Source organism: Ciconia boyciana, chromosome 1 (genome assembly GCF_034638445.1).
Source record: "Ciconia boyciana chromosome 1, ASM3463844v1, whole genome shotgun sequence".
In the NCBI taxonomy this organism is placed as follows: domain Eukaryota; kingdom Metazoa; phylum Chordata; class Aves; order Ciconiiformes; family Ciconiidae; genus Ciconia; species Ciconia boyciana.
This window is the reverse complement of record NC_132934.1, coordinates 213,541,269-213,562,738: the sequence shown is the minus strand read 5'-3', so window position 1 is coordinate 213,562,738 and position 21,470 is coordinate 213,541,269. Positions and strand designations below refer to the sequence as shown.

The 21,470-nt window shown below is 40.1% G+C and overlaps 1 protein-coding gene across 2 annotated transcripts; it reads right to left on the bottom strand.

The window, feature by feature from the left end:
• Positions 1 to 2,824: 2,824 nt before the first annotated feature.
• EED (embryonic ectoderm development) lies at positions 2,825 to 20,090 on the bottom strand. Of its 2 annotated transcripts, XM_072850816.1 has the most exons (12): positions 19,964 to 20,090; positions 17,003 to 17,155; positions 11,554 to 11,646; positions 10,581 to 10,646; positions 9,717 to 9,842; positions 9,517 to 9,598; positions 7,845 to 7,936; positions 6,778 to 6,911; positions 5,523 to 5,628; positions 4,573 to 4,731; positions 4,056 to 4,129; positions 2,827 to 3,145 (listed from the first exon to the last, which is right to left on the bottom strand). In XM_072850816.1, exons 1-12 carry the CDS (start codon positions 20,087 to 20,089, stop codon positions 3,019 to 3,021), a joined length of 1,338 nt encoding a protein of 445 aa, XP_072706917.1. In that variant the 5' UTR covers position 20,090; the 3' UTR covers positions 2,827 to 3,018. The 2 variants fall into 2 exon arrangements, with proteins under 2 accessions (XP_072706918.1, XP_072706917.1); XM_072850817.1 differs by lacking the exons at positions 7,845 to 7,936; positions 9,517 to 9,598 and having other exon boundaries at positions 2,825 to 3,145.
• Positions 20,091 to 21,470: the final 1,380 nt, after the last annotated feature.

Sequence of the window (21,470 nt, the reverse complement as noted above, 5' to 3'; positions counted from 1 at the left end):
GTACTGCAGCTATCAATCAGGAGAACTGGAGCCTGGCAGAGCCTGACTTTACCCCTCCCTCATCTGCCTTCTGCTGAGATGGGAAACAGAAGGAGTTGATTACAGAATTTGTCAAAGGACAGTACTACAGGTGGCTTGCAGACAATGGGGAAGAACACATGTTCATGGCTTTCAGGATATTTTTGGCATGTTTCTCCAATACTAGGGTCAAACCACACTTTTGCTGAAGAACTTAGGCACTAGGGCTCTTAAGTTATGTAGGTGAGCACAGTTTCAGCTTACACAAAGGTATATATTAAAAGGTTAGAGGTTTTGGAGAATATTAAACTTTTCTTCTTTAAATTCTTTTGCAATGATTACAACTACTAACTCTGTATCTTCCAGAAGATGCACAATAAAAATAATTTGATTTGTCCCTCTTTTTAGTGTAGAACTAGGCAACTCGAAGAAGAAAACACCCCAATGAAATAAATATACAACTTTTATGTTCACTTGAGCTTTATGTGTCTGAATGTTGAAAAGGAGAGTTTTCTTCCCTTGTGGTGTATATTCAAGATATTATTAATCCTAAAAGCAGATGGGGCTGACTGTTGTAAAGGAGAATTTTTTCTTCCCTGGGGCTGTTCCAGCTCTACTTTTGCAAGTTCACATTCTCTAGTTCTTCCTTTCAGTAACACCTTGAATCCGATTTCAGCTCCATCCACATTTCTCAGGGAAAACCTGCTGGAACATTTGTCTGTATTTTAAGAGAACAGTCTTCAGCCCATTCATAAGTTAATACAAAAGTTAAAGCTGACCCTAATTGTGTTAGGCCTCTCTAGTCAAGCACTACCCTTCCTTTCCTTCCTCTCAGAAAAAGAGCAGCTCATTTGTCAGAACATACCACTTACATACCAAAAAAACAATCATGGCTGAAAAATCCCTACTGCTTTTGTATCCCATTTCACTCTCAACCCTGGACATGGGAAAACCCAGAGGACCTAGTCCAATGGCATGCTACCATAAACCATTTGCAAAGGCTAAATGGTTCCAGCCTCCACCCCAAGTGTTCTCAATAGTTTAGCTCATTTGATCAAAGCTCTTTCCTTGAAGGCTGTAGGAAGCCTGAGCACTCCCACTGCCTTTTTGGAGTGCTCTCCCAACCACATGCCCAGCCCCACAATTTTTCAGACTCTGCCAATGCCACATACTTTCCACAGAATGAACTACAAGGTATACAGGCCAGTACTCTTGCATAAACGCTGGTTCATGCTATGCCAGCAGTTCTGGAGATGCAGTAGAACTAGAGGTTAAAAACTGCCTCCAAGCTCCAGTCTCATCATCTTCCTCTCCCTCTTCAGCCAATTTGTGTTCAACTCTGCAGGTATTTCAGCCTCCTCCATCCAGCACTCAGGCTTGTAGTGGGTTCTGCCTGACTCCGTGGTTTTACACTTGGCTTCCTGATCATGTCCCCATGACCAGTCAGTCAAGAGCACCCCTTCAGAGAATGAGCATCTTGGCCACTTGGCTTGTGCAAGAAAAAGAAGGTCCAGAATCCAGCTCAGTTTAACTAGCTTTTGACAGACCTGTGCAACAGTGGTACTACTGCACCCCCCCCGGTAGTAAGATTTTAAAAAGAAAAAAAGGGGGGGGGGGAGGGGGGGGAGAGAAAATCGTATGTTATAGAGTAAGACTTGTAAACTACTTGCCAGCTCTGGATTTCATTTTTTGCAGGCTTCCAAGGACACAAATTAAAACTGGCTTAGTCATATTACTTCAAACTGAACAGGTAGTTGATCTAAACAGAGCATTTACAAGCTTCCCAAACTGTAACAAACAGGAAGAAGCAATATCCTGAAAGATAAAAGTCAGATATGCACTTAAGAAGTCGGTAGCAGACAGGACTACTTAACTTAATCTACTGATCAAAAAAACACTATTATGTTGCCAATGATAGCGTACTTGTATTTATATAATATCCTAATACATTCTTTTCAAGTAACATGTTATGGTGAAGGATAAGAAGAGCATAGTAGGAAAAAAAGTATGTAAACAGTTCAGTTTTGGTAAATGTTATTAACCTTCTTCCTCATTCAGGTACACGCAGCTATTGTGCAATGTCTTGGACCACTTCCAAAACACAAACATGAACATTTCGACTGTACGCTGACAAGATACACACAAGTGTTTGGGACACAGATTATCACTGTTAATGATGTATGCCTTCTTATCCATTTTCCCCCCCTTTCATTTTTATTAATTGTACATATTTTAAACCTATATGAAATAGTATTGATTTTAGACTTCATTATTCCTAGGGGAAGTAAAACATTGATGAGGCTATTTGGGGACACTGACAACAGAGACAATTAAAATACATTTCCAATGACTAACTTTAAGATAACTGCGGTAACTACACAGCCAGAATCCAAACAGTAGAGCAATGTGATCCACAAAAAAAAAAAAGCCGGTAAAGTTCTTCCCCCCTAATCAGTAACAGAAATGGTGAAAAGCACATCCAAATTTGAGATTATTAAAACTTAATCAATTTCAATGTGCAACTAACTTAAGGAATGAGTTGAAAATATTCTTAGCAGTGATTTAACATTATTTATACTATATTCCTAAGTGTAGTATTTCCTTCGTGTGGTCCCTGGATAACATTCAATAGCTTCATTAGGTTTTCAGTCAAAAAGGCACAAATACAGCTGCAAGCATACACATACCAAATTTCTAGCAAGTTACCGTATATTTATATGGTAGCTGTACACAAAGCAATTTCACAGGCCATAAGTGAAAACTCACTGTGGGAAATAATTAAAATGGACAATTCAGAAAACTTTACAAAAATACTTCTTTTTATTAAAAGCAGCAATTTCAAGCAGAACAATACACAGAATGTAAACATCACTAAGTTCAGCTCCAGCCTGCCGAACCTTCAAGAAAGTCTACGCTAAATGCACCTACCGTACTAGCAAGTTAACAGACTGTATTATAATTTGAAAATATATTTTCTACTTTGAATTAAGAAAAAGTAATTTATCGTAGTCTGTCCCAGCGCCAGATACTGGCATCATCACACACAGCTATAAGGATACTACTATCCCTGCTAAAACTGGTTTGTCGAATGGCAGCAACACATTTAGGATGCGTAAGAGTCGTACACCTATAAATAAAAGAAAATTATTCAGCTGCAACATTAAATCTGAACTTGCTACTACATTATGGAGCCAACCTCTTACTTATGTCACCTAGGAGGAATTGAAGAGCAACAGGATTATGGCCTTCATGGTATAATTTCTATTTCTAGTATTTTGTATTTGCAGTAATTTCCTGTTCACCCACTGCCATTTCTCATCCACCCAGTTTTCAGTGAAGCACTGACTGAAAGCTTATTGAATCACATTATTTAGGACTTCATCATCAATGTTCTTTCCCAGTGGTTAGGAATAAAATATCATAATTGCGTGATTACAGACTGCAGCATTTTCAGGAACTTCATATGTTTATGTGTATACACACACACCCCCCTATTTATTTATATGTATTTGTATGCTTGTGTATATATATTTTTTTAATACACACACACATATATATATATATAAATAAAAGACATGCTGCAAAATTTCCTGGCCACACAGGTGAGGAACTGGAAAGCCATACTGTTTTCTCCACATTATGCTCATAGCTAACCTTTATACTCTCATTACTCTAGTCCTTTCACCTATTTCTCCTTTGTCATGTGCTACACCCACCTAGCACATCTCTTAATTGCTCTGTAAATTTTCCACCTAATTCATTTGTAAGCTCTTTAAGGAACAAATTGTCTTTTACTGTATCTACATACGGTGCCCAGCACAATCTGATTGGGGCCTCTTGGCACTACTGTAATATAAATAATAAATCAGTAAAAAATAATAAATGTTAACCTACAGGGGCTCAGAATGTTTATTTACCTAGTAGTTAAAATGGAAAGTGACTACTACTGTTAAAGAATTTCTATAGTTATCAGTAAATTAAAAAGTACCCCAACTCCCTGTCTTAACAAAGATAAAATTAAAAAAGTAAATACTCACTTGGCTTTATGAGGATCCTCTATTTCTAAATCCCAAACATAAAGTTTGCCAACCTGATTGCCCAGAGCAAGCATCTTTAAAAGAAAGCAGAGAATACAGAAGTTTTAAAATACTATCTCGAAGAAGGGAAGTCAGAATTTTAAAAAGGCTCTATAGCTGATAAATTGTGTGTGAATGAACATGAAGGACTTAATGAATTTGTTGGAGGGGCTAGAAATGCTGTAAAATTTTCCTCCTTTCTCCAACTTTATTATCCACCACTGCAGATGGGGGAGGAAGATATCAGTAAACATCTTTCGTGGAAAATAAATGTATCTTTGGTGGAACTTTTTTCATCAGGCAGAACCCAGAATGAAAAATCTGGAGCTCTTCCAGTTTCATATAAAGCCCCTTGCAGTAAACCATTCTGCTTCTCAAACATCACATCACGTGAACCAAGACCTCCCATGTCCATAAATATGGAATCAATGAAAAGCTACGCACCTTCAAATACAGCAAAGTCAAAGCTCGCACATACCTTTTGCCAGAAATCCATTGAAAACCTCATGTACCATATATCACACTGGCTGTAATCAAATCTCCCAAGTATGGTCACATTTGACTCACTGGGCTTGATTTTATCTATATCATCTTCCATTTTGCCAGGTTTCCAGCACACAATGGCATTTTCACAAGACTGGGGGGAAACAGTGAAAAAAAAATCACCTATATTTAAAATTTATACTGCACGTTCAGTCTAACTGTAATTATAACCAAACATTTCATCTCACAGCTTCCCCAGCTACATTAAAAATAACCATAAAACTGAAAATCTCACCTCTGTCCTTAGATGACAGCCACATCACCAACAGTATGTCACTGCTCATTGCTGGGAGCCTGCTGCTCTCACAGCTTTGCCAGGTAACAGGACTGCAGGAGCCCTCCCTCACCCACTTCAGAGGAAGTCAACCAGATGTGCTCAAACACACTTTCATGAGCAGTTTAAATTAACCTAGACTTGAGGATTGTTCACCCAACCCCTTCAACCAACAGGACGATGCATGCAACAATTTCTGGCAAAGAGGCAGTAAGATCGCCTAGTTTAACATCTGCAAGTAAATGTTATGGGTGGACACAACAAACACAAATTAAAGTTAGTCCATTACAGGAACCCTCATTTCTCCCTTTAGCAGCAAGACTCCTCATCAGTATCTATATATTCTCTTTCCGTATTCTCTACCAATCTGGTTAGTCAGTATCCCTGTACTTTTAGCGGAGGTACAGCTGTAGTAATAATTTTACTTTTTAAGTACAAGCTGCTTACCACACATCCTGACAGCTGACAAAATTCACAATACACTGCATAAAAATCATTTGACCTAGCATATTAAGTTAACCTACAACTCAAATTCTAGTAAAACTTCTACTGGTTAAGATCCTCAAAACAAGCAAATATGAGTAATATCGCTGAAAAAGCTGCTACTTTACCTTGGAAAGAATTAGATCTCCCAGCCATCGTACACAGTCAACATAGTTTCTATGTATGTCTCTTGTAGAAAAGTCAGGAAAGTGAATTTTCTGGGAAATAAAAGGCCTGTGGAGAAAATTGCCAAGTGAGGTTCAGAGAAACACAGAAGCACAAGTCTAATTTTTAATGGCCAGTTTTAAGATCTCAATGTTAAAAGGACAAGCCTGCCTTTTTTGTTGTCTTAACGGTTTTATAACAAAGTCGAATTTGTATGTTGTTTTGTTGTTTGAGGGTTTTTTTTTTTTAAATAATGGGAACAGTCCCTGTTTTCATCCTCATTCCTAATGAAATAACGTTTTCCACTGTACAAGACTGTGCAAGACAGTGCTAAACAAAACCACTCCTTCAGATGCTGAATACAGCTTCCATTGCCAAATACTTCAAGAACTAATTAAAGCTCAGTTTTCCTGGTGCTGCTTCTGCAACATCTACATTGTTAAATAGAAAAGCACACTAGGAAAAAACCATAATTTTTAAAAAAGCACGCTGAAAAAGCACCATTTAATATTTGGTAACATTACCAAAAAAAGTGAGAGTATTTTCACAGCTAGTCTCATTGCTGAACATGTTCAGTGTGTTTTAGACTCTTCAATTCTCTCAATGGTTTAACTGGAAGTTAAGATGAAAAAGTTGATGAACTTCAGAAAGGAATATTTATCTATCATGTATCTAATCGCTATGTTTACTTGACAATTTACTCATCTCTGAGGTCAGATCAGAGAATGATGAAAATTCAGGTTATTACTACATAAACAGTTTTGTCCCCACCCCAAAGTCAGATAACAGATACAATAATTAGTAATAACTACCCAATATAAAACTATTTGCTATATTTAATTACATGGATTTGATTTCTTCATAGAAATTCTGAAGTGAGAGAAAGAAAAGCCACTGACATCTTGAAATACACGGTGAAATACAAGCTTTAATTAAGACTGATAGAGATGATAATTCCAGACATTTTCTAGTAAAGCAGATAAGAAATAATTAAGATATTGAAAAATAAAAGTGTCAGGACTTTAAATCTGAATTCAATAAAATTCGACTGAAGCAAACACCAATAAGACACATCTTCTAGAGAGATTCAGTATCCAGCACAATCCCCAGGTCACTCACTATCCCCAAGAACTCCCAATTTGGATAGGAATTAACCTGGGCCATTGATAAGAATATTCATGTTTTGCAAAGACAGCCAAGAAGATGAAGACTACATACCTGTTGGTTTTATTTGGGTTGTACTCGTAAGACTCTTTGATGGCATTTATCATTCTCTTGGAATTAATTCTCCAGAGTTTGAGAGAGTGATCCATCCCACAGGACATGATTTTTTCACCAAGAAGATCATAATCCTATGTATATGAAATAATTTTGAGGACCCCCAGCCTAAGCTGCATTATATCAACTCAGATTTTATTCCATCATTTCCACCAAAACAGCATTTTTGGCTTCGAGAATGCAATAAAACTGTGTATTTCAAATAGAAAAATACTAAGAACTTAATCCTGCTCACTGCAAAGAAGCACAGTATCTCAATAATTATATTTACTCTCTCTCAAGAAAGAGAGGCATATTCAACAGCACTGACAGACAATGGAATCTACTGCTAATGCTCCCCCCTCAGTAAATTCCCTAGGTTTCATTTTATGGAGCAACTTTGGCAGAATTCCAGGGCTACAACATGGGTGATGACTATTTAGAACCGCAAGAGAATAATAGTGTCAGGTTTCAGATAGATGCACCCCTCACCTTTCAGGTCACACAACAGGAATGGAAACAGTTCTTAAGAGCAGCATATTAAAAGTCAACTATTCCAGCTGATATTTGCTGGGTACCAGTGTCTGTTCACAGCCACTGAAAAGCAGCATAACTCACCTGAAATAACTTCTTTCCTTCACTACCATGTCTCTCACAGCTTATTTGTTCTTGCTGCTTTGGCTTGATAAGACCTCAAGAACTTCAGAAGTGGGACCATCATGAAAACTTTTTACTCTTTCTAGCCCCACTGAGCTCTATTTTGTTTACTTCTAGGCTGCACTGTGAGAAAACTAGCTACTGAAAGACACAGAAAGTGAACACCTGTCCTGTATATTGAGAGGTGGCCAGACCAATCAAACCACCTTAGATTTAAACTTGTCTATCCCCTTAAAATGGTAGTTATGCACTTCAGGTTTTTCTTAAGTAGGTATAATATCAAAACAGTGCACAAGAGGATAAAAAGTTGCATATTGTAGGCTTACTACCCTTTGTAAATCTAAATCACTGCCCCACAGACTTCCACTTACTGCACTTAACACCTCATCCCTGTGCCCTTCTACTCCTCCAAATATTGCAACCAGCGTGTCTGTCTGGATGTTCCACAGTCTCAATGCATGATCTATAAAGAACAAATAAAATTACATGCTGCTTTTTATATGTACATATGAATAATATATTTCAGCTTAACTACTTTCAATAACAGGTGTTCATGTAAACATCAAAAAGGCACTTAATTCTTCTTCACTTGTAAGAAACAATGGATCTGCATTAACTAAAATTGCCATTACAACTAAACTATTGTTAAGAGTAATTCTGTAATTGAGAAGGTGTGCCCACCCCCCTCCTTTAGGGACAGATTGTAGCAAAAACATACTTGGATCTTTAGATCATCGAAAAAGGAAAGAGTTGTCTGATCTTGGACAAGTTTTCTTTTATTCAGTCTTATCTCAAAAATAATTGTATGTATCAAAAAATGCTAGAATTCCTTTCAGCCATTCTTATATCAGCATTCAGAGAAGTTTTGATTTTCCATTTTTTTGATCTTTAAAATATTATTCTTTATGAACCACAGATTGCAGTGATGGGAGAAACTGTTTCTATAAACAATACGTACTCCAAAGTCAAATCAGACTAATCCACTCGTTTAAAGAAACTTTTAACAATTTCTCATGAAGAACCTCTACTGTATTTCCCATTTGGAAATGGGAACCTCTACTGTATCTCCCTTTTGGATTCTACAAGTACACTGCACTGAATTACAGCAACATCAACTGGAAGGCCACATTGTCCCAAATATTTTCCTCTTTTTCTAATCTCTCAGCCAAGCAGTTCTGAGACTCCAATATTCTCCTGCCTCATGCCCTGTCAGAGGTAGTACCTGGTCCAGAGATTGCACGTTAAAACTTGTAGTACTACAGCTGATGTCAACATGTTACTAGAAGAGAACCTAAAAAACGTACAGAACTCAAGAAATTCAACGTTACAGACCCACAGCACAAACTTGTCAGCTGCAAGAATCAGAGAGGTTCCTAACTCCTATTCTTGTGTAGTTTCATCAGTAACACCCAATACGCTAAAGTCAAAAGTCCCCTTATGCGAACATTTCCAACTCTAGCATTGCTCAAGGCTTGCTCCTGCAGCAGATCAAGTATTCCCTTGCTTAACAAAACAGCCAAGATTAGGGAGTTGTGACTGTTTAGACATTCTGGACAAGCCCATAAGACACCATACCAAAACCTCGCTTCTCCCTTTACTAATATGCTATGTACACAAAGTCCAATTAAAGTCAGAGCTGCTCCTGAGCGACAGAGAATCGAAGCTCTCCCCATGAACACGGTGGTGAATGCTTCCTGCGACTTTACGACATCCCCACTAGATGGCAACATGATTCAACAACTGAAAAAAATTTAACTCGACTGTTACCAAGAGCAACCCCAATGCTCATGTTTCTTCTTTCTAAAAGCAGTACTGTTCACAATCCCTTTGCACCACAGGTGGAGTTATGTTTATTGTAGGCCATGGATTTAATACGTACAAGATATATAGCCATAAAAGAGCAAGATTTGCTCTCAACTTTCAAGGTAAGCTTGTTCAGTGCCATTCATAAAAAATTCATGGAGATTTTGGCCATTTTCAAGACCAAAATCCAATCCAAAGTATCCTCATTTATACAAAAACAAAAGAGGTTTTTTTCCTCACCTTTGCTTACAGATAAAAGGAGATTTGGATCTCTTGGATGGAATTTCAGTTCATTGATTGCATTTCCATGGCCCACGTAGTGCTGGGATAGAATTCAGAGACCAAGTTATCATTTCCCCTTATGTTTACATGTATTTAGAAGACATAAGTTTCATACCTTCCTGAAACACAAGCTGTATCTCGAAGTTCTGAGCACTCACCTTTATGCACTGCATTGTAATAGGATTAATTATCCTAATAATACCCCTGGACCCTGCCACAGCCAGAAGAGGATGGCTTGTATTGCTATCGTATGTCCACGCACAGGTATAGAAATTTTCATCTGCCTACAACACTTTACGTTAAGGAATACAGAAGAAACAGAAGATTTTTTTTTCTTAAACAATGTGGGTTTTTTTTAAATAAACCTGTTGCTATTTTATGCAAATGCCCAGGAGTCTCTGCTGGACCCAATAAGAAGAAGATATATATCTGATTATACATCTGCAAATATAAGCAACATCGCCTTTTCTATAGGTGCCAGTTTCCTCAGTTCTGTTCCATAACATACAAGGAACACCTTCTCTCTTTTGGCATCACTGTTCAACCTCCTTCTCCAAAACACCCGAAGACTGGGAATAAAATGAGGATGAATCAAGACTGAGTTCACAAGTTATTGACTTGTGTACTGCAAATGATCAACACAAGTTATTACCACTCAGAGCATGAAACTAATTCTTAGGCTTTAAACCCAGTTCGAATTCACAGGGAAGCCGAGACCACAGTAAAGCACCAAATGTGAAACATTACACAAATATTAGTGTTGGGAAGATTAAACTGATGGAGAATTAGTTTTCAAGTATTTTAATACAGCATGTTCCATGAGTCTGCAGTTCTAGTATTATTTCAATAGGAGGGACTCTAGGATGTGGGAAAGAGGTAAGACTTGGACCTAACATAAGGAATGTGCCACATGAGCAAAGCATTAAATCACAGACAAAACCTTTATATGCTTTTTCCTATGAAGCCTCTTCATTTTTGATAAAGAGAAAACAAACAAGTGGCTTTTTAATTTAAAAGGATACATCAGCATCCACATACGACTGCAACAGACGGATTTCTCCTTGGGAATGACATTCATATAAAGTAACCTGGGAAAGAAAAAAAAAGTGGGAGAGATTGCTGCTTACTTGTGGTATTTCAAAAGGAAATCACATGCACCCGTCTATTGACTCCCTGATGGGGAGAGGCAGTGTGCCTTTATGGTTTAGATCTCATCCATCCTCTGTTTGTTTCCAACAGGTGGAAATGGTTTGATAAAAGAATGCTCACAGCAGTTTCAGTAAAGCACCACTCCAAGACTTGTCAGCAGTCCTTCCCAGACATTAAAATCTATTATTTGAATTGTCTTCATAAGATTAAACACTATTTGGAATTAGTTACTGCAGCCATCTCTAACATGACTTGGTCTCTTAATGAGCCATTGAAAACTTGTTTGATCTTAGTTTAGCACTTCTGGTAACTGCCAGGTGGAACAAACCTGGAAATGAAAGGCTTCTTGTTCATTCACAACACTTGCATAGAATGCACTTCAGGAGTTATTCTCAAGACTGAAATGACACAGATCCTTGTTCAGAAAAAGCCTATAAATTTACTCCACATAGACCATTAATTTAGCTACTGAGCTGCCTTGCATCACTGCAGACACTTCTCATCCTATTTTAGAGCATATGACCTTTTGGAAACAATAACATCTAGAGAAGAGTAATTTTAGTGAGAAAATACATTCATGCACCTCTCTTCCTTATCCCATGTTTATATTACCAAAGGATTTTTTCTTTACTATATAGGCTAATTCCCAAATAGCTAACACAGGACTTCATAAAACAATCCAGAGGATGCATCTCTCCCAGTAACAGATGCTACATACCTCAGAAATAAAGCTTTCTGTATGAAGTATCCTGTGTCCATACTACACACAGGTAAAGGGACTGGTTGGAAAAAATAATGCAAACAGAACCACACAGAAGGGCTTATGGTTAAAAACAGATTACTCACTCTGTTGCTGCCTACAGTGGCAAAAACAAGAGGATCACCTTCTTTACTGTGCCAGTTAAACTGGACTCCAAACAAAGGCTGACCATGGTCCTCCTGTAGATGTAAAGTAAGATTAGAGACAAAAAAAATAAAACCCACAGGCATATTATTTCTATGAAATTCAGCTGTGGTGGTAAACAGTTTAATTGATATGTTTTCCTCCCCAAACTACTGGGTTCACATCCAGTATAATTTCAGATAGTGAACAGTTAAAAAGAACAGTTTTGTAACATCACATTTTAACTTGGCTGTCTTAAGGGAGGTTAAAGGAATATTCTGTCATCCCCCCCAAGCTTTTAAAAAGTGAAGGGGAAGAAAAGTTGTCTCACAGTTATGGCCAGAAGCTGGCAGAACTCCTGAGTTGTATTTGCAGATCTACTACTTTGTTTTGCAATTTTCAACAAGGCAACATTGATATGCACTTTATACTGTTATAATTACCTCCACACAAGGATTTATAGCTTCACAGAGAAGAATTATTAGGACAGAGAAGAATTATACTGGTATAAGGGTGGAGAAGGGCCACATTTAACTATTACAGCACAGTTAGATCTTGCAACTCTATCACAGACATGATGAACAAACTCCGGCATGTCACAATGCTGCGGCAAAGTTCATGTCTACAAAGTGTTTTCAGATCACCTTCACAAACAGTTACCAGAGAAATGCCAAGTATTATTTTTATACAACTTACATCAGTTTAATAGAGAAAAAAAAAGAAGCCGATATGTTTATGAATTGTGATGAATATGGTGGTGCTTGTTAATAATTGATAACAGTATTTTGGCCTGTCCTGACAGGATGTTTTCAGTAAGAATAATGTTCATTAAAGTGCCTCCCCACAGGGGACTGTCTGGGACAGTGCAGGCAGGAAGGAAGTGTCTCATGATGGCTGTTAAGCAGCCTTCAAATGGCAGTGCTTCAGAGACAACACGAGAAATATTAGCCCTGGCAGCTCTAGCCTACCCAAGAACCAAAGAATAAATTTGAGGAGGCGGTGTGGGTGGGGAGTCCAACACTACTCAGAAAAAGAACAGTGAGGAAGTCTTGAAGATTTTAAAATAGCATTATTTACTGAGAAAGGCAATATCTGTTATTAACAGACATATCTAGAAGAGCTAGAAAGACAAGGGAGAAAATCTTTCAGAGGCCCTCCTGCAATTCTTAAAGAGAGGTAGCAACTTTCAAAGCTGAATACAGATTTAAAAGAATTGTTCAAAGTTTCACTTTAAGTATTACCCATTGTAACATGAAAGAACAGACTAGTGGCTTGATGTGATCAGGGATATCGGATATTAGCAAAGGGAAAAGTAGCAAGGTTATTAGTGACCCTAGGACAGAAGGAAAAAGCAGGTATGCAGCATCTGTAAAGCATTATAGTTTAATTAGAGATGAAGAATGAGGAAAACTATGCCACAGAATTGCATACACAAGGCCATGATTTTTAGTGTCCAATAAAGTTATAAATTTTACTTTCTAGGTTTATTTTTTGAGTGTATTTAAGTCTTCCTTGAAGAGAACGGCTGAGAGGTCAAATACAGAATACTTTAAAAATTTCAACTAATAATTAGTTGGTTTTGAATTTCCATGTGAAAGAGTTCATGCTGGTGAATACTGAGGGCTTTTGACATACTGCATGAAGGTAAGACAGGTAAAATGCATGGATTCTTACCACTTTATTACAGAGCTACATTAGCAGGTTTTGCGCTTGTTTTTCTGGAATAACCTTGTTCTCTGTCAGGTGCACTGTTTCTGATAAATTTAGTGAAATGGGAAAAGTGAAGAGGAAGATGTTTTTCCCCCTCAAGATAGGATATTCTTCCAGCGTAAGTTGCGATAAGTTTGTGATTTTCTAAGTAGGACCCAGACTAGGGTGATAAGTAGTAAGTAGAGAGATACAACAGAGGGCCATATGTTTCTATATTTCTATATGTGAGTACATACCTGAAGTATTTAGTAAGCTTTTTCAAAGACAACCTATTTCCCTGGAAAAATTACTTTGTGAGACAAATGTCTTTAGACTACTTACATCATCTGCACTACATTCCTCACATTGAGTGCTACAACCTCCAAGAGCCTCACCGTACATACTGCAGTTTTTCTGGTGTTTAATGGATGAAGGAGGCAGGCAGAGGCTCTTGCAGGAAGTCACTAGGGTATCTGAAGAAGTCACGCTCACCTCATTTAAACTACCATCATCCTCACTGGTCAGAGATAGCACATAGCTATTTTGATAATACTTGTCTGCTCTAACTTTTGTCCCAAGTGCTAAACAATGAAGCGGGTTTTTAAAAACATTACACTTGTAGGTGCTGCACATTATGATTATCCTGAGATGCCAAGTATGTCACACAAATCTGACCACTGGTTTGTACAGACAGAAGAGTGACCCAGATGCTGGTCCAAAAGTAGAACTGTGAAATGCCATCTTGACCCTTGTATGAATAAAGGGCACAAAACCCAAAGTACTCAGGTTCTTCATGCACCAGAGAAAGAAGGAAGGGGAGAAAACAGACCTACAATTGTTACAAAAGCAAATAAATAAATAAACAATGGTTAGTTCTGCCCTTACTCACTCAACGCCAACTCAGGTTCAGTCAGACAATAAGACTAGACCTGTTTTTAAACTGAAGGCAGTGAAGTAAATACCATGCCAACACAAAAAATAATCACCTGCAACGACATGAACACATTTTAATATGCTGTCACCCACACTGCCAGAGAGGAACCAACTGACCACACATGCACTTCCAGTTCCCTGAAGTGGAAGCAAGCCATTACTGGAAGTGGTTTTCATTACCTCTCCTTTACACATCAACAAGCTAGAATCTTGCATGTGGCTGGTTATTGATTCCCAGCTCAGGGGACAGCAACTAGAAGCTGAGAGACAACACTGGACTGCTAACAACCACTGAGCCACACCCTAAGCAAGAGCAAAGGGTAGGGCAAATAATAGCACTGTTTTAAAGGGAGCACATCAAAGCAGAATACACACAGTTCTTTGCTGGAAGATCTGTAAGCAAAACATATATGGATGTATGTGAGGAGGTGCATCTGTTAGCTGTATATGCTCATTGATAAACTACATTTCCATTCAGCCCACAGAGAGCAAAGATTTTTCAGTACACCTTACAGTAACTTCCTACTGCAAAAAGCAAGAAAAAAAAGACAGTTTGTTATTTCCTGTCATTTTCCAAGTTACATTTTTGTTTTCCTGATGCTTAAATTTCACCTAAAATAACTTCCACAGTAGTGTTTAAAAAGCTTATTTAGCAAGCACTGACTTTTTTAGGCTGAATCATAACCATTTGGCATTCAAAGCAGACGGTAATGGCCATATTTCTGTTTCCCCAAGGAAAAAAAGTAAAAAGCAAAATAAGAGGGAAAAACAAGAGTAGGAAAGTGGAAAAACACATAATTTATATATCCCTAAAGAATATTAAAATCGATTTCCATGTCTTTAAATCATGTTGACTCTTCAGTAATTTCAGTACATGCACCTTACAGCATAGTTCAAAGACATATAAACTATGGAATATATGATGTGATATTCAAAGAGTCACAAGTGTCTTTCTGAACCCATATACAACATTCAATCGTTACAGTTTATGTCCACAGTATCTGCATAATTAGTATGGAGGAACAGGAAAATAAAAGAAGAGAGGCTTCCTCAAACATGAAGTAAAAAGGAGTTACCAAATTTGGCTGCTACCTGGTCTTTGTATTAACATGCACATTTATTATTACTACCGTTAATTTCAGTTCAAAGATAAATGGGAAAAAAAGATAATAAAAATACCCCACTTAGCTGAAATGCTACATTTACTCCCTCACAGCTTGATTCCACTTGCACAGGAATCTGTTCCCAGTCCCTGATCCAAACCCCCAGAAGTCAGGGATTTCTCAGCTTCATAGGGTCACCCTAATAGTGAGGCCTGGGTTGAAGTTGGGGTGAGGGATTGTTCTGTTTTCCCAGAAGATACTTGAAAAGTATTAACTACTTTGGAATATTTGGTCTGCAGATAGAAAACAAATATGCTTAGCAAAACTCAGAACTTGTTAAACGCTTGGGTGCCGAGAGGCCTGCGCCTGTGTTTGAAGCATGACTTGAAACCACAAAAAGCACTACTTGCGGGGGCGATTTATGCGAATCACAGGAACAGCTGCCTACCTAGGTGAAAATGAAAGAGCTTCCCTTCCTCCTACACCCTGAAAGGACTGGAGATAATGTTTATACTTCAAGAAACACATTAAGATCAACTTGTTTCCCAGATACTTTTGTCAGTATAACTTCATATCACAATTTCTCTCCAGTGGCAAAGCTCCTTTATGAGGTTTCCATGCTCCAAACCTCTTATTCCCTCCCACTCAGCTGCCCTAGCATTCCAGTGAGGCAGTCTGAAGCCAAAGTTCAGAAACAGCTACATCAGCACAGCTCAACAGTTAAGTGTGGGGGAACGACAAAAACCTCTTAAAGCAATTCTGCAGAAAATATCCACTACAGACCTGCACACATCCCCTTGTTAGCTAAATATAAAGTTTAACAAAACTCCCATCTTGTTCCAGACGCAATCTTTTCTTTATTTAGAAACCTTACAAAAATCAATGAGATGGCATATTTACAGCTTTTGCACATAAATATCCCACGCAAGGCTGGGGCATGAAAAAACAACATCCTGACAGCGTAAAAGAATCAAAGAGAAACTTCATTCAGTCCGCCATAGTCTGTCACCAGTGCAGAAGAAAATAATAATACCCTAAAACGTAAGAACAGGGAGCAAAGACCATGAATCCACAGCCCTTAATACCATCAGGTATTATGTGGGAAGAGAAATATGACCTCGATCAAGTGCGAACACATAATCACAACACTCAGGATAAATTAACCAAATTGCACTATATAGCATTTATTACAATTGCGAGAGGACAGAAAATACTTGATCTGTTAAGTGTGAGGAAAAAGCTACTCCAAGATTGTTGGGTTGTTTTGTGGGGTTTTTTTAAATACACTTCAACAGGTAGAAAAATCTGTACAGGTTCTATGCTTTGCATCAAGTTGTCACAAGTTTTGTTTTATTTGAATTTGTTTATCCAGTCTCTTATCTTTATCTCAAGCAACTACGGCTTCAACGAAATACATAATTATAACATATGACACGTAACTTTGCAAACCTGTACAAAAATTGGGTTAATTGCAGCACTACCTACTGTTTCCTGTTTCTCAGTATACTTTTTCTTCACAACTTCAGCTATTCCAAATAAGAAAGTTACTTTCTTCAAATGAGCACGGAACATAATTGCATACAGATATTTAAAAATACCTATCCTGACACCATCTCACAGTCAACGTTAACATTACTGCCAGCAAGCAGTACCCAGCACTCCCATGGTGAAGCTTACACATACCTACCTTTAGGCTATTCACACATTTGAAGGAATATTTGCACTTCTTTGACTTCCATTTTCCTTTCCCCCAGCTTTTTCTTCCCGGCGCATTAGGAGTGTTTGTTGGTGTATCAGGGCGTTCGGTGTTAGTACCACTTTCAATACTAACAGCATCATCCTGAAAACATTCAAATTATATAGAATGTAATAAAGATATCATTAACTGCTGTATAAATTCAACTAATTTTGCAGCACTTGGCCTTTTCACTTTTTCTTCTCCTCCATAAGAAGAGATCTCCTAGGACTTGGTGTTATTTAGATTCACGTATTTAAATCTATTACTAACATAATAGCATTCCTCCCTAGAAACAGAACATGAGTCACATGAGGACTAATCCAAGAGAGATGTGATCTAGTGAAGTTTCTTCAGAATACTGGTAGCTGCTCTTAAGAAAATGTCTAAAGATAAAGTGGTTGCTTTCCCTAGAAAACATCTTTGACATAGTACTTTGACATCTTTGAGTACTTCTGAAGTACTGAAGGAAGAGGTTGTTTGTGTAAAAACATTATGCTTAGCCATACCAAGAATCTAACTGTTCTGAGAGCCTTCTGCACACCCTCAGCATCAGGCACCGCACAGTTCTGCAATAAGTCAGCACTGCAACTAGAAGAGGAAGTCCCACCTCTCCCTCCTGCTCTTTCCTACAGATACTTGCTTCAACTAAAAGCTAAGTTAAAAAAAAAAACAAAACCAAAAATAAAATTAGCTTGCTGTCTGATCTAATCCTAGATTAGATCAGTTGCTGTCTGAACTAATCCAACTGGCCCTCCAACCATCAGCAGCCAGAGCTAAGGTAAGGCCAGAGAGAACTGAAAAAAGGGGGGCTCAAAACAACCCACCCAGTCTCTGAGCAGTTTTAGATCAGCTTTGGACAACTAACCGAAACTACAGTTTCATATGCAGTCTGACTGCAGGACACTACGCAAAAGGACATTTCTGTTCTCTGCACCACCGATCACAGCGCGCTTCAACTTCACCTGCATCATAACTGGCAACCCTGTGCTTCCATATGAGTAAGTTCAGCTTGTTAAAAATCAACATTTTTTTTTTTTTCTCTGGCAAGGTCTGTTCACTTTCCATCAGAGTAGTGGGGGAAAACAACTCATCTCAAGGCCATATGATTTCTAGATCTGAACTAAGGGAGACAGATGCAGACAACAGCCTGTCACTGGAAGAGATTAAGTGTAACATGAAGCCACATCAGGAACTTCACTGGGAATACAGAATAAGGTCAACTATAAACATTAATAAACCAATTCCCACCAAACATTTATTCTTTGTCCCAGTTTCATATCTGCATCATCAGAAGCCAGTAGAGGTGTACCGGTCTTTGGTTGCCCAACAACTCTGAAAATCAGGACATGAAGAGGAGAAAAAAGAAGACAGACAACACACAAACCTGTAAGTGAACTGCCCAAACCTGGAGTCATTCCCTTCACGTTGCACCCCTAAAGGAGCCAACCCTCCCCAAATAACTGCGTTCAGCAATTTTTATGTTTTCCAGTTTCTTCTCCTTTACCCTAAGAAATTTCAGAGCTTGCCAAATTCTCATTTCCCAAGCGCACTTGTTAGCCAGCATCGTACTAGACTGAAGTACAAGACTGAAGTTTTCTCTGGACTAGTCAGATGTTGCCAGTATAAAAACAGCAGGTACCTGGTATGGTGCAACTACACTGAGTACCTGCAACTACAATATAAGCAACAAACTTGCACCCAGGATACCTGTGGAACAAAATACATCCTTTTTCCAAATCAACACTATCATGCCAACTTTTAAACAGAATCCCAGTCTTCCAGGAGTAGTGGACTCCAGTGACAAACTCTTGAAAAGGGAGTCCTTTCACCATTGAGACAGGTCACATTTTCAATAACTCATAAAAGCCCACATCCGTGGTCACCGATAGCCTACAACGGACACCAAAGCAAACGTGAATGCTTTTGTCACCGAATTACACTTGGATTCACAAATGCTGCTGAGCAGTAAAAAAATTCAGTAGCACCTTGAAGTGCCTCACAAGCGGCACTTCCACAGTTTGTGGGGGATGTGGTCCAGATCCCTCACTTTCTGAGTAAGTGCTCTAACCAGAAAAAAATCCACACTGCATAGAGCTAACACCCAAAGAACATCCCCCACTCCAGTAACTACATAAAATGACTGCTAGATACCTTAGATTAAGTTTATCTTTCAAGTATAAAGCTATTCTATATCAATCACATTACCTTTGTTCTGAACACTATATTTCAGCCTAACTTAGAGATTACAGTCCTCATTCCCTGCTGCTGCCTTCTGCTGACAGAAGCTTATGAGCACTATCCCCTATTCCTCATTCACCAGAGGGCTGCACACATAAATTTATGCTGCGTGTTACTCCACAATGTGACGGTGAAAACAAGCGACACAAAGATGCAAAAAGATGGAAAATGTTGCTGTTTTGCAGCAAAAAAAGAAAGTCTGACATTTTGAAGCGGACTTCGAGTCAGAGACCGCTTAGAGTTTGGGCCTCAAATTCTCCCTAACCCACGTGGAGGAAAAGTGAGTGTCTCTCCCTCAGACCCACGCCAGTCTCTCCCACCGAGGCCTCCCTCTAACGGCCCGTCTGCCTCGAGGGGTTGCCACCGAGCCGAGGCGGGCGGGCTGACACCCTCCTCTCCCTCTTCCCCCGCCATCCCCTCTCCCGCCCGGGATGCGCCCGCGCCCCGGCGGGGTCTGACGGGGACCTCGGGCCGCGGGACACCCGAGGGGGCCGGCCCGGGAGGTCCCCTCACAGCGGGGCCCGCCGGCCGAGCGGGCGGCGGCCCCCCTCGCCTCAGCGCTCCCGCCCGCCCCCGGCGCGAGGCCCCGCGGCGGCCGCCGCGCGCGCGCTCCCGCCTCCCCGCCCCTCCCCCCTCCCCCGCTCCAGCCGCCGCTCCCCCGCCCGGCCTCACGTTCTCGTCGCCGGACAGGTCCCCGGGGTTGCTGTTCTCGTCGCTGCTCAGCTTCTGCTTCTTCGCCGGCATCTCACCCCCCGCTCCCGCCGATGCCGCCGCCGGGGCTTCTCCCCGCTCAGACATCTTCCCCGCCCCCCACCCCGCCACGCAGCCGCAAAGCGCGGACGGGGAGGCCGAAACGCCTGCCGTAAAGCAGCCCCGCGCCCCGTTCCCCGGCCGGGGAGCGGCGAGCCGCCACACTGCTGAAAAAGCGCTCTTCCCGCGCCCGCCGGCGCGCGGCGTCTCAGGGGCTGGCGGCGCCTCAGGGGGCCGGTGGCGCCTCAGGGGGCCGGTGGCTCAGGGCACGGCGCGGCCGGTGCTCGCCTCGGCGGGGCTAGGCGTTAGATTAACCCGTCTTTTAACAGCACGAAAGCGTAGCGGTACTTTATATCGTTGTCTGTAGCGCGGCCGTGCCAGGCAGGGCCGGCCGAGGACGCGTGTGAGGTAGAAACAAGCAGTCCCTGTGGTCACGGGTGTTAACGGTCCCTCTGTTCATCTTCGCGCGGTTCTCGAGTGCCGTTTCTTGTGCTTAAAGGGGTTTTTTTGTTCTCTTGCTCTACAAAAGTCCTTTAGTCTGAAAATGGTGTTGCCGGAGAAGGAAAATAGGCTCTGCTCTGCTGCCTGCTCCTGTACTCCTTGGCAAGTTCCTACTACAGCTATAAATGAAATGACTGCAGTTGCCAGATTTTTATTTATTTATTTCAAAAACTACAGGTCCCAAAGTCATAGTAATTATGAACAGTAAAAAAACCTCTACCAAAGGGGAAACGTAGTCTGCCCACAGGCACAGCGTCTTATCTGCTTTTCTTGTAGGGGTAGAAACAAGTCTTTCCTCCCTGAGGGAGACATTCCAGTCTCGAAAAGTGATTGTTTTGAGGGCAGTGACAGAGGTGAGCCATGCCCTGTATGTAAAATTTAATCTCGCATAACCTTCGGAGATAAAGAGGAAGAGATATGCTTGAAATGGTGCATGTACTATAGTGTTTTTAGCAAGACAGCCTCTTTTTTTTTCTTGCAGAACTGTAGGCTCCAATGAAGCATTACATAATATATAGCAGACGGTTGTAGTTTACAATTAATAAAAGCTCTGCCCAGCTGTAAGATCAAGGTTGTGATAAAAGTGTTTGTGGGAAAATAGACAAAGAAAGAACAGGCTTGTTTTTAAAATATGACAGGATGTTTTCAGACTGGCATCTTAGTTAAGACTAAATCACGACTGTACTGCAGATCCGTTGAAAGAACGGCAGGCACAAAGGTTTTGGTGGTGACGGTTTTTAACTTCTCACCGTGGGTGCCCTTGAGCTACTGGAGAGAAGACAGCTCCCCTTCATTTTGCAGCTGCCAACTGACGTCCTACAGATGGGCAGCTGTGCATTCAACTCCACGACGTTTCACTGGCTCATCCAAAATATAAGGAAAGCGAAAGCCTCAGCTAGCCTGTGCTTCTTGGCCAGCACGCAGGAAG

Bases quoted from the DNA above. Each gene is read 5' to 3' on its own strand.
- EED (XM_072850816.1), bottom strand. From the start codon at position 20,089: ATGTCTGAGCGGGGAGAAGCCCCGGCGGCGGCATCGGCGGGAGCGGGG. The intron at 5,629-6,777 runs GTATGTAGTCTT...TTTTCTCCACAG, and splicing joins AACCCAAATAAAACCAACAG to GCCTTTTATTTCCCAGAAAA. The intron at 4,130-4,572 runs GTATGTGCGAGC...TTTCTTTTAAAG, and splicing joins CAATGGATTTCTGGCAAAAG to ATGCTTGCTCTGGGCAATCA.